Raw genomic sequence first — 13120 nt, forward strand, 5'->3', positions numbered from 1 at the left:
GCAGGGTTGCCTAAAGGAGAGAAATACATCGAAGCTGGCAGTTCACAGCACAGGCAGCAGACCATGGTGACAGTGGATGCTGTGCAAGTCAGGAAAAACTTCTGAAAAACCCCAGAGTTTCTCAGTTCCTCTATCGTTAGCCTTTTTCTGGGTACTGGACAACATACCAAAGGGATTAACATCTTAATCATAGCTGATTCTTATATGGGGATCTGCATTGTTTATTTATTTATTTTGTTATCAGGAACTTCCTCTTAGAGACATGGGAAACTGAGGCACAGAATGGTGAAATTACTTCTTTAAATGTTGCCTGCAGCAGGGGAAAAAATAGAAGTGTGTTGCTCAAATCTTACACCCCTTTATTACTCCTGTGCTGGTTTAACAGAGGATTTAAAGTTTGTTCCTGGCATATCCCTGATTTTTCTGGCTGTAATCATATATGAGTACAATCTGTTGCTCACATGTCCCTGATTTTTCTGACAGCAAAATGAGGTCGTTTATACTGCAGGTGAAAGTGCTAGAAAGGCTGATTCGCACCCCCTCATGTCCCGGGAGCTTTTCGTACTTGTAGGAAGTTACGTGTTGATCAAAGCCGCTGCATCTGCCAAACACTGCAAAGGCACGGTGGTTTTGTAGGTTTGGCTCCCCTGGTCCCAAGCAGTCTAACCGTGAAAACAGGATATGGTACAACGGGCCAGACCTGATGCGCTGCTTTATCAGAGTCTGCTGCCATTAATCTCCGTCTTTATGAATGGTGGGGAAGTGGCAGCTGTACACAAGGATAAACAGCCGTCGCCGCAGAGATGCTTTGAACTGCTCTGTTTCTTTGGGGAAGACATTTGAGATAAAGCCGAATCTGGAAAGCATCAGTGATGGTGCACCGAGAGCCGCTGATCACCCCCGGCGCTTCGGACCCTTCCACCACTTTCCGTCTCCCCTCACCCTGGGCCGGGCACCCCCCTCCCCCTCTTCCCCCTGCTGTCCGCAGCCGGGGGGTCGGGAGTGGAGCGTGGCGGGGGCGGGGGGGGGGAGGAGGGGGCGGGGAGAGACTGTGTGTTGATGTCCCCTCACTCCCACCGCACATCTGCCGCGACCCTGCCACATCTGGCCGCCGCCCCGCCGCGGGGCAGCATCTGCCGGCACATCTGGGCGCGCGCGGCCCCTCCCCGCGGGCACATCTGTCGGCGGCGGGGGGCGGCCCCGCGGCGGGGCGGGAGGAGCGCGGGTCGGCGCAGCCCCGCCGCCGGCCGGGGCGGGCAGAGCCGGCGCGGCGCGGAGGGGAGCGGCGGCCCGATGGGGCGGCCGGCCGGCAGCCTGGCCCCGCTCCGGCTGCTGCTGCTCCTGGCGCTGGGACACGCCTGGACCTACCGGGAGGAGCCGCAGGACGGAGACAGGTGGGTGTTGCGATAGCTCGGCTGCTTCTGTGCGTTTCCTCCCTATCTACCACCTTCTTTTTTCTTTTTCCTACCTTTTGGGGTTTTTTTTTTAATACTACGACTCCCCGCCCTGTAGGGAGGTTTGCTCCGAGAACAAAATCGCGACCACCCGCTACCCCTGCCTGAAACCCACGGGCGAGCTCACCACCTGCTTCAGGTGAGCGCCGCGGCCGCGGAGGACGGGGGGAAAAGGGGGCGCGGGGCACACGCGTGCCCGCGGCTGGGGACTCGCTGCCCGCGGGGAAGGCAGCGGGGAACACATGCGTGTGGGTGTCAGGCGCAGGGACGGCTGCTGTGGCAGCTTTTTTGTCTCCCCCTTGCTCCGTGCTAGCCCACCCCGGCATTCCCACCACCCCGCGCACCGCGGAGCAGGTAACTTGGTCACATCCCTCCCGCGTTCCGCATCTCCCCTGGCAAGTCCCGCAGCTGTCCCAGGGAAGGGTTTCAGTAACTCGCTGCAAACGTCACCTCCGAGACAGCGCTGGAGAGCGCGCCTGTGGTTCTGATTGCCGTGTCCAAGCCACCGACAGTCTCGGACACGGTGAGAGAGGCTCCCTCTGACCTGGGTGTCCAGGAGCACATTGGAGCTACAGCTGCATCAGTGGCAGGATAATCAGGGAGATCGTCTGGATTTGTGCCACGCATAAGATATCTTAAGTTAGGTAGATGAATCATACCCTCAGAATGAGTAACTTCTTCAGCAATCATCTCTGGGGGAGAAATTCGGCAGAGGCCTCTCAAATTAAGTAAGATGAATCTAATCATGAGTTTTCATTTTTCAGCTGTGTGTTTGAGGAACATCATCTGTTTTAATGATGACAGCTGTGCAGAACAGTTGACAGTGGATGTGCTTTTTCAAGAGCTGTACACAAAGTATGAGCACACACGTATCCCTCCACTGATGCCCTCGGGTTAGCCCTGTCCCCACAGACGAGATGTTTCACATATGAAAGCTGCTTCTTGTGAGAGGTTGCTTTGTGCAGGCAACTGTGCTCTGCCTATGTGTGTATGCCTGCATGTGGCTGGGAGCCACTTATATATACCAAAAACATGATAATGCATGTGGAAAGTGCTACAGAGATTGTCCATTTCTTCTGTTCAGCATCAGTTCCAAAGAGCTGTAGACACATGGGGCAGCAGTGTTGTCCCTCTCCCATGTTCTCAGGCTTGTTCATGCCCTCTGACAGCCACAGACACCTGGGACAGTGTCCTGCAACTGCCCAGTTCTTAGCAGCATTAGCTTCCTCCCAGTCCCTGGGAAGGGCTCTGCAGGGAATGGAAACCACCTTTCCCTGCTTCCCTTATCTTCTCTCTCTCCCCGTGAAGGTGAGGCAGAGCCCTTACAAGCATCTCTGTAGCACCCAATGGCAACACCTTTTGGAGAGAGACAGTGTGTAGGTTTTGCAGGGAAGGTTTTGCAGTTACTTGGTTGAACCTGCAGCATATCTCTGGCTTGGGGGCAGAGCACTGGGGTGGACAAGGTTATGCTGACTGGGGAGTTACTGAATGAAGAAGCCAGTGGGAGCTGCATAAAGCAGCACACACATGACCATCCTGTTCCTTAGTGCATGTGCCAAAATCCTTCTGAGGAAAGAAAGGGGTTCTGCTTTGTGTGTGATGGAGGAGGACTACACAGGCTCCACTGGCTGCTATGGACCACTGTGCACAGAAAGAAGGTCTCTGTCCAGCTGCCAAGTCCCACTTGTGCCTTCTTTCATCCTTCCTGAGGTATTTCTGACCACTGGGCTCTGGATGTGATGAGCCTTCCTCCCTCCTCAGCTCTCCCTTTGTACAGTCCCAAGCAATATTCACTGTCCCAAATCAGCACAGCCTGTGTGAATGAATATTTCCAAACTGCTGCATTGAACTCTTGGTTGTTCTAGTTCAAACCTCTTCATATCTATGATTTCTAAGTCTGCCTTGCTTTAGAAAAGAAAAAAATCCATTTCTTTGTAATCACATATTTTCAAGGTTTAACCTTTAGGGTTGGGTGAGGGCTCCATTCCCCACCCAGTAAGATCTCTTTCTTGATGTCCCTGCACAGGAGCAGGGCAGCATCTCTGAGAAGGAGGCATGTGACTCAGCAGGGCAGCTCTGCACCGAGTCCATACCTGAGCTTCTGGCAATGTGCTGGGAGTCCTCTGCCCCTCCAAGCTGTGCCACACTCTGACACGGACCAGCAGCATCACCCTCCTGAGATGCTGAACCCCAGGGGCAGAGCAGCACCCCATTGCTCCAGGTAGCAAGGTGTGCTCCCAGCAGGCATGTGGTTACCCACGGCAGAGCACATTTTAATGTAAGATTCATTAATATTTTGAGGTTGAGGTTGTTAACAAGATGACAGGAAACTTGCAAGTGTTGACTAATCCTCCGGTGCCTCAAGGCGGATTTTGTTTCATAGGACATTCAGGAGCTTAAGGATTCAGTTTTCATCTCTGGAATGACGACGAGCAACTTACATTCAGCTTGATGGAAACTCAGCTGTGGCTTTGAGGAGCTTTCACTGCAGTTTTCACATAAACTTGATTTTGATGTTCTAGAATTTATTCTTACAACACTTCATTCTTTATCTTCCTAGATCTCTTTTTTCACAGTACTTCATAATGAAAATAGTTACGTAGTTCATATACATTGTTAGAGGTAGATGAAGGGATAGTTGATGTGAGCTTCTATTTACTACTAGCAGACACACCTAACTTCTTTCGTAGGTCAAAATAACTTTCGTGTAGAAATTACACAAACTGACACAAAATTTATCTCATGTCATAACACATCAGGCATAAGGCAACGTGCACCACTACAGATGAACTGTTGTGCAATTAGTTAAATAAAAAAAGGAATACATATGAAGTGAGACATCAAAATTCCTGACCAAAATTCTTGATGGAAAACAATTTCATCTTTATATTACTCCTGCTGGAATTTGTCAGGAAAATCAGCATGTTTTCAGAGCACTTCAATAAAAGTAGCATTTTTCATCACAAAAAGTACTTTTTGATTTTATTTTTTTAACCAGATTTACTCATGATTAAAGATGATCCAAGTGGAGGGCCAAGCTAGAAGTGGGGCCAAGCACTGAGAATATATTGGCTTTTTTCCCTGTGGTCATAACAACCACATACACAATCAGATGTATTTTTCTCTTTTGAGTGTGTGCAGTCTGGCCCTTGGTTTAGCTTGATTTGTATTTCTTTTTACATGTCCTCTGTATTTGTTTTCATAAGAGTACAGAGGAACAGATGCAAAAAGCAGAGGGAGCTTATACAAAATCTTTTCTGTGGAAATCTCATTTAAACTCTTGTGTGTAACTGCACAAAGTACCCGGTACTGATGTCCCCATCAGGTAGGTACACTGAAGAATTTCTGCAGATTTGTTGATAGTGGTATGGTCCAGTAAGACATTGAATTCCTACTGTATGCAAAAGTTCATCAAATTTTAGGAAATTTGGGCAGCATGGGAATATGAAGCCCCAGTCTCTTGTTACTGTCTTCTCCATTTATTTGGATGGGATGTTAACCTGTTTCACTCTCAGACAAACTTTGAAACAATTTGTTGGCATGAAAAATTACATGAATGTTGCTGTTCTCTCCAGTGCCTGTGACAATTCAGTTTGTGCATCCTTGCAGCAGTCCTCTTCATTACAGTTCCTCCTTCATTTTCATTTTAAACAGTGCTGCTGTACGTTGTTTCTCTGCCCCAGAAGGAAAAGCACCATCTGGAACAGGCATCCCCTTGCTTCGTCCTGATTGTGTAGCTGTGTTCCCATAAGGGAGTGGTAGTGGTTATGTCACTTCCAAGTTCAGAAGGATCAATGTCTAATCTGGTACAATTTATTAATTGGAGTTGCTCCATTTTTTAAAACCAGCAAACTTTATCACCTCAGTAACTGTTGTATGTTAGGAGAGCTAAATATTTTATTCAGTTAGAATTCAGAGAGTGTAGTGAATTATTCAGAAAGGCAATATACAGACTGAAGAGAAACATTTGCTAGTGGGAAGCTGTTACAAGTTGTAGGAAGATTCAAGCATGAAACATGGGAATATGAGAATATTTTTATTGCCTGACTGCCCATCTCTTTGCCTACTAGACACTTAAATATTGTTGTAAGCTGACATGAAAGAAACAGTTTTGCTCCTCCTCAGAAAATCTTTATAAAGTGTTAAATTAAGAAAACCATCATGCGTAGATAAGGCAGATGAAAATTTGAACCTGGATCTGCACAGCCTGGAAGAGCACTTTAGCCGTTGCCTTCATTGGGCTAAGGGAAGATTCAGTTTTCTGTCTCTCATGAAACTGTTATTCTCAGTTAGCTGACAAAAACTGATTTTTTAATAGACTATTCATATGGTAAGAGGAAATATCCATCTTTCTCTGACATTGCCATAAGTACTCTGCTGCATTTTTGGCTGAAAATGAAGCATGCAAGGACAAGTTACACCCTAATTTCGTGTGTACAGTGATGGAGACTGCTCCTGGTCCTGCCTTCCGCAGGACCAGCAAGGGGTAAGAAGTTCAGAATTAGGGTGCTGGGGAGAACAATCCCAGCTAATGACGGTCGAATCTTTGTAAGATGAGCGAAATCTTTACATATTACAAATGTAATACAACAAATTGCTACAAATTAGCCCCATGTTGTGGGACTTAACTCTTAGAACTTGGCTTAGAACTTAATCTGTAACTTTTTTTGGTAGTATTTTGTAAGAAGAAGGTCTTTTAAGTAGGATGAACACATTTCAGTGTAGATTGTCAGCCTCTTCATCTGATAATTAGCAGCTACAAGTATTTTGCATAGGCCCTCCCAGCACTTCAGGTTTCAAATTCTGCTGTAAAAAATTGTTCTACACTTCACAACAAAAATGCAGTTCAAATGTATTGTGAAAGAGAATACATATGTATTTATACCCCACTTATTCCTGATGCTAAACAGAGATCGCATGCCTCAGAAAGCATTTTTTTTTACCCTCTTAAATGCTGACACTGCTGGTGAAGCCTGCTATTTTTATAGACTATCATTTTGCACATTCTTAAAAGATAAAAGTAATTGCGAATAAGTTGGATTGTAGCTGTTTCACAAAGAGCAGCACTTTCACTAATATGCCCTTGGGGACCATATGCAATTCCTGGTTCCCAGATACTCAGAGAGCATGTGGCAGAGCTTTCCAACATGAGAAAAAAATTGCTGTATATAGTTTTGGAACTTTCAGCTGGAGTAAGCAGGGATAACATTAGGTCATCTTATCTTCTGACTTTACTTTTCATAAATTTCTTTTTTATAGTTGCTATTGCATTTCCTCTCTGAAGTTTTGCTGACTATTCCATATCATTGAAAGAGCCCCAACTGACATTATAATGTAAGAGTTAAACAAGAAACTAACCTGATTAGAGCAAAGTACTGCCTAATCTCCAGTTATCTTGAAGGGAAATGCACTCTGTAGTGGAATTTTGCTGGAAATTTAAGAGAGAATATGATTTCAAATTTTGTATCGGTTTCAGAAAACTGAACGTACAGAATATACATATATATACATATTTTTAATAAAATCTTACAGGGAGTTGCCATCACAGGTAGAACTTTGTACATATCTACGAATAAAATTTTGCTTCAATACAGTACTTTTTTACAAAACAGTGTATGTTACAGTGGTGCCAACACATTCTTCCTAGCTTTCCTAGATTTTTTTTTTCTCACTATTGCATTGGAAGTAGCACCTTCAAATTTTATTGTTCTGGCTGCATTCAGTCCTGAGTTTCATTCATTTTTCTTTGCTGTGATTGCCAAAGGAACAGATTGCTCCCTGCTACAGAGACACATTGTGAATATCTGCTGATTAAGGCTAACACCAATGCCACACAGTTGTCTGTAAGATTCCATGCCACATTTGGGTGGCCATGACTTTCTGTGTCACTTTTCTGACTCAGGTGCTAAGGATAAGAAACTTAATTATTTCTGGACTTTGGTGATGTTAGAGACACCTGAGATCTCAGGAGATGTGGATGAGACTGGCTACAGCAGAGACCCCCTGCAGCAAAACTTGGCTCTCCTGTGGGTTTCCTGTACAGTGTCTCCTCTGTACAGCCAGTTCACTCCAAAATGAAACAATTTAATTAATGGTCTTTAAGAACATTACATAATTACTGTGAGCGGTGCTCTCAGGTAGGACGTGCTAATTAAAGGATGAGGTGGGGCAAGTGGTCGTTCACATAGTCCAGGAGTTTTTGATGTTCACATCAAAGCAGTTTGGAGAATTTTAGAACTGGCCAGCCGAGAGCTTTATGATGAGTGCCCTGCTTGGTGGTTTGATTGATAATGAAACCCAGGTGCTTTGCATTATGGTTTTCATCTACAGAATATAGGGTTAAATATGAACTGACTTTCCTGGCCATGTCATCTAGCTCAGAGACTCCAGACAAACAAAATAGTAGCCCCAGGGCCTCCCATGGCTGATACGAAATAGGTAATAAAAATAGGCTGCCAAAGGGAACATGACGTTTGTAATTATCCTAAGTATTGTGTATGCTCCCTAAGGTCAGGCTGTTTTGTCCTTAAAAAAGTGATTGTAGTCTCTCCTGCTAACAGCAGGATGTTATTAATACTTGTATTACTGCTCCCATTGTGGTAGACACCCATTGAGCTGAGTTGAGCTGTACTGATTGCAGACAAAACAGGCAAGACAGAAAAGGCAGGAATGGAAGGACAGAGATATGGAGCAGCAGTGAAGAGAAAGGACAAAACCCCAAGGGGCATGGAGCAAGCAGAAAAAAGAATTGACTTAGCCATAAAAAGACAAAAATTCCATCTTGGTGGTGGTTTGTGAGGCAAATGTGTGTGACAGAAGGGAGGTAATCACTCCCCAAAGAAGTATAATTTAAATGCTTCCAGGCTTCTTAAGCTGAACCCATAAAAACAAAACATCAGCCAAAATCAGACAAAAACCCACATGCATGCACCCCTGGGAGGATTCCTGTTCTCCCAGCTAGACTTGGAGCTAAGCTCCAGGGACTGATGCATCTTCCCTTGACAGACTCTCCCCTTACTTCCTTCCTCAGTCTGGAAAATCTCTCTCCCTCTCTGTCCCTCTCTGTGAAGTGTGTGTGAGCAGGGGCAGGAGAGACAACTTACAGGCAGATATTTAAATTTCCCTTTCAGTCATTGCTCAGTTCAGATTGCCTGGGCTCCTTGTCATAGTGAAGGGTTATTGGGAAGTTGTTGAGCATGAAATATTTAAACTACTCGTGGAAAAGTAGATCAGGCCTGCTAAAGATCCCAGGTAAGACAGGATTGGCCAGTACAAAGAACGTGTGAGCAACAGGTTTTTTGAGATCTCTGCTGTGCTGGCCTGTTTTTCTCTATTGCATGTTTGGAAGGGAAATTATTGTATGTGGGGAACAAGGTCACACCAAGCAGGTATGCGGGAGATGCCTGATGTTGATTTGCAGATAAGCAGTTACAGTGAACCTGGGGTATATCTCATTTCAGATTACACTCACTCTTGCGCAGTGCTGGTCATTTGCGGCACGTGTGATTTTGGGTTTCATTGAGATTGTGCTGAATTCGCACAATCTTGAGTTTAATCTTTTGGTTTTGCCTCCACTGCAGTGCCCTGAGTCCTGAGACGGCTTTTGTCTCAAAGTGTGAGTCACTGCTGGGTGTTCAGTACCCATGTCACTCCAGATGGAGCTGTTGGGGATGGCACAAGGCTTTGTCATAAGTCAGTGACAGGGAGAACGTCTTCTCTGGAGACCTTGTGTTGCTTACATCTCACACAGACCACATCGGTCACTCCAGGGTTCCTCTTTATAATTGTGCCAACCACCCCAAACAAGCAAAGCCAACTTTGATTTACAGTAAAGAAAAAAGCTTTCCCCAAAGTCTGCTCAGATTTTTTTTCTTTTATCTGTGTTGTCTGTTTTCTGTTTGATTGGTTTCAGTTTTCAAGCTAATAGTGGCTTCTTTCGTAAACTAACAGTAGCAAATGTCACTCTGCTGCTCAACTTTGCCATTTCTTCTATGTGGTTCCAATTGTAAGCAGAAACAATGGAAAGCAGAATCCATACAGTGCTGGCTTGATTTCTTCTTGGCCTAGTGAAAGAAAGCAATTTGTTTGCATCTCCTCAAGAGTAGCTCTGTTTAACTGTTGAGGAGAAAAACAATTTCAGTTTTTAGACAGTAATCTCCGAGCTCAGTGTTTGGAAAATCCTTCTCCCTTAATGAGTGTTTTCCATTGTGTTGTGTTGATTTCATTGCTGATCCTGGTTCAAAAAATGAAGTACAAGACCAGCAAGCATTTAGCATATGTCCAGCTATTAAAAATAAATTCTTCTGAGTTTCTTTGTTAGTTTCAAGTTCTAACCACATTCATTTTAATTGACGATCCATGCTGTAATTGAAATGAGATTAAATACCCAGTGTTTGTATTAACTGCATTAATTTTAGCAGCCACTCAGTAGTAAACACAAATTAAACAGAATTTTTCTCCATCCTTTTCAAGTGGAGTGGGACATAAAGTGATGCATACACAGTGTTTTATGTGGGAAAGAGAGGCAAAATCTAAGCTATAATCCAAGTTTTTAAATGGGTCGTTTTTGGAAAATGAATAAGCTTATTATAGGTCAAAGGCAAGTTATTGTAGAGCATGAGTTTGGAGAAATGTAAGACAGTATTCATCTGGGCTAGCAAGCATATTATTTCTCTTTCTATAGAAAAATTACTGGTCCATAGCTTCCAGTGTAAAACAGCAGGGTTCATGTTGGCTTCATCATTTCACTATCAAACTGCTGAGGAGGAAGGTTGACCACCTAATTCTCTGTAACAAGGTGTGCAAGTCCGAGAAGTTATATTGTACAGTCTTCAAAAGGGATGAAGAAATACATTAAGTATTATCATAATATTTCAGGAGAAATGGATGAATGCTCAAAATACAGAAACTTGTGAAAGTACACCCAGAAAAAAAAGTGTACTCAGAACTCTTTTGTAAGAGAGAGCAAATAACGTTATTGGATGCACCTTTTCTTTGTAAATAACCTCCTGCCCAGAGCTCCAGTGTCTCTGTGGAATGTTAATATTCCTGTGATCACATTCAACACTTTAAATGTGTGTTGTGAATTGGACATCTTGCCTACTCAATAGGATGTAATTATCATACTCAATTTTCACTAAGGAGTTTATTATCATAGCTGCACCAAAATAGCGGAGTTGTTTCCTAAACATTGCTCTCTGGAATTCTGACAAAACCCCTTAGTTTAGAGATTATTGCCTTGGAGAGTTGAAACAAAAATAGCCAAAGGGAAAATTATTTAATCTTTAAAACACCATCTGTGGGGAGAGGAAGAAATGGGTGAAAACAGGGTTGAGGGGCTTTGGTAGTTCTAAGTGGTTGAGAAGTGGAGAGTGAGAAAGAGACTTGAGGGACCAGGACTGGAGCTACTGTCTGGTAAATGCTTAATGGTACTGGGAATATGTGCTTTTAGCTGCAGCTTCTTAAGGCAGGAGTAAGGAGCAGTGTCAGACAGGCAGTGCTGGCAGTCTGGGCTGATCTTTGGAATCCTGTAGCATGATGAACCCAGCTGTTGGTCTGCACAGTGGCCTGGACAGTCTAAGGGAAAGTGGTGCCTCAGACTGTGACTCTTGGGGTGCCTCAGATGTTGACTTTTTCATATGTTACTTAATGTGCTGATCGTATGCAAAATTATATGTTTGCTTAGGCAGTTGTATAAAGGTTGCTTTGATGTGTATTTGGATTTTAAAATCTCATTAGGGGGTTTTTTGGTTTGTTTTCCCTGAGGACAATGTATGTCTACTCCACTGGGCTTCTCTGGAGGCCTGGAGAGATAAGGACCCTATAGCAAGCAGGTCGTTGCAGATTTTTTGTTTGTTTGTTTTCTTTTTTTTGTTTGTTTGGTTCAGAATTTTTTTTGGTTTTTTTTTTTGTTTTTTTGTTAGTTTGGTTTTTTTTGTTTGTAGTTTTTTGTTTAGTTTGTGGGGTTCTGTTTGTTTTTTTGGGGGAGGGTTTCTGGTTTAGAGTTTTCATGGGAAAATTTTCATTTCAAGCTCTTCTGATTTTAAAATTAAGAAACACAAAATGAAATGGGGAATCTAATTAGAAATGGAGAACATGTGATTCATTATTATTCTCCCTTATCCAGCTCGCCTTCTAGCTTGTCTAACAGCAAACCAGAAGATACTGAACATGCTACTTCTAAGAGTGTTGCCCTGCTCAATGTCACACTTCAGTTCCCTACATTTCTAACTTCCGTCAAAGTGCAGTAAATTAGGGATGACAGAGGGAAATGGGACAATCTGACAATTCCCAGTTTTCAGGCATTTCTGTTCAGTCTGCTTTAGGAGTCCAGGGTCAGATTCTTTTCTCTGTATATGGTCAGTGAGGAGAAGGAGAAAGAGTTACCCCTCACAGCAAGCTAACATGATATTTCCTCTTAGTTTTAAAACTTGTTAAAGAGAAATGGAAATTTTGCTGTCGTATAATCTCAGCAAAGAGCTTTACCCACAAAGCTTTATAAAGACAGATTTGCATTCCTGGATCTCCTCTGGATTTGAAGTAAATTCAAAGTGCAGTCCATCCTTCTTCTGTGTTTGATCTTAAATCAGGCCCTTTTCCTGCAGAAATTTCTCTGTGTGGCAGAGGAGCTTAAGAACATTTAAAGAATGTGTCTGCAGGACTGACCATTTTTTGATTTTTCTTAGAAGCTCACCTTTGTTAAAGGATGTCTGTCTTGGTCCCTGCATGGGCGCTGTATGAAAAGATTTGCAGAGGTTTGCATTTCCATAGCTCTACTGACTTCCCTGGACCTACACCAAAGTGTGTCAGTTGGAGAATTCTTCATAATTATTCTCAGCGTTCCACAAAAAAAAAAAAAAAAAAAGAATGCAGGAAGATGTTAAAGCAGATTGAAAGCATCTTACCAACAAAGTGAATTCTCTGCCTGGTTTTCCAAGCTGAGATTCTTGGCCAGAGCCTTGTTTGTGCTATTTGTTGTCCTCGCACTGACCTATACTTGAATTTGTGGTTTTATCGACCATGCCTGGAAGAGTCCTTGGCGGTGCCCCTCCAGATTTACATTGGTGGGAGCACTGTGATCCAGGGAGGCAGTGGGGTTTAACCTTAGGAGGGACTTGCCAGGAGTCCAGTTGTAGGTCCTAGGCTTAATTTCTCTGCTCCTCAAGGAGCTGTATCATGCCAAATTCTTCTTTCAGTTACCCACTAAAGTTTTCCATCGGATGTCAGTATTAGCTACTTCTTCAGCTATAAAATGGAGGACAAAGCCTAATTTATGCCTCACAGGGAAGAAAGACAACCTGAAAGCTTAAGCTGAAGATGTAGCATTCCTGTTACAGCAAAGAAGATTGTTGTAAATCAAATGTTCAAATAACTTTCTAGACTTTGTTTACTTTGGTGATTTGCTGTCATTCAGTTCAACAAAATACTACTGTTTGAGATAAGAAGAATAAAATGCTCATTTTTAGAAGTATATTTTTTCATATCCACCAAGAGACAAATTAGATTTTTGAGATGTTTTCTTATGTTTCAAAAGTATCCAGAGTATTTCCACAGGGGGAGTAAGCTAATGGTACATCACTGGAACATCTCCAGTAAAAACAACTGTGGTAGAGTGAAAAGAGCAGTAGAAAACAAGTAGTCGGGGACAACAATGGCAAAAATACACA

At 43.5% G+C, this 13120-nt stretch overlaps 1 protein-coding gene across 3 annotated transcripts in view; it reads left to right on the forward strand.

The window, feature by feature from the left end:
* Positions 1-1269: 1269 nt before the first annotated feature.
* The window catches only part of CCBE1 (collagen and calcium binding EGF domains 1), a 96660-nt gene continuing 84809 nt past the window's right edge, over positions 1270-13120 (forward strand). For 2 of the 3 annotated variants that reach the window (XM_032095634.1, XM_032095636.1), the window contains exons 1-2: positions 1270-1394; positions 1513-1593. In XM_032095634.1, coding sequence (XP_031951525.1) covers positions 1294-1394; positions 1513-1593 — 182 coding nt within the window. In that variant the 5' untranslated portion in view covers positions 1270-1293. The remainder of the gene's footprint in view (positions 1395-1512; positions 1594-13120) is intronic. The other variant, XM_032095635.1, reaches the window with a different exon arrangement.

The sequence above is a fragment of the Corvus moneduloides genome, chromosome Z (genome assembly GCF_009650955.1).
Source record: "Corvus moneduloides isolate bCorMon1 chromosome Z, bCorMon1.pri, whole genome shotgun sequence".
NCBI lineage: Eukaryota > Metazoa > Chordata > Aves > Passeriformes > Corvidae > Corvus > Corvus moneduloides.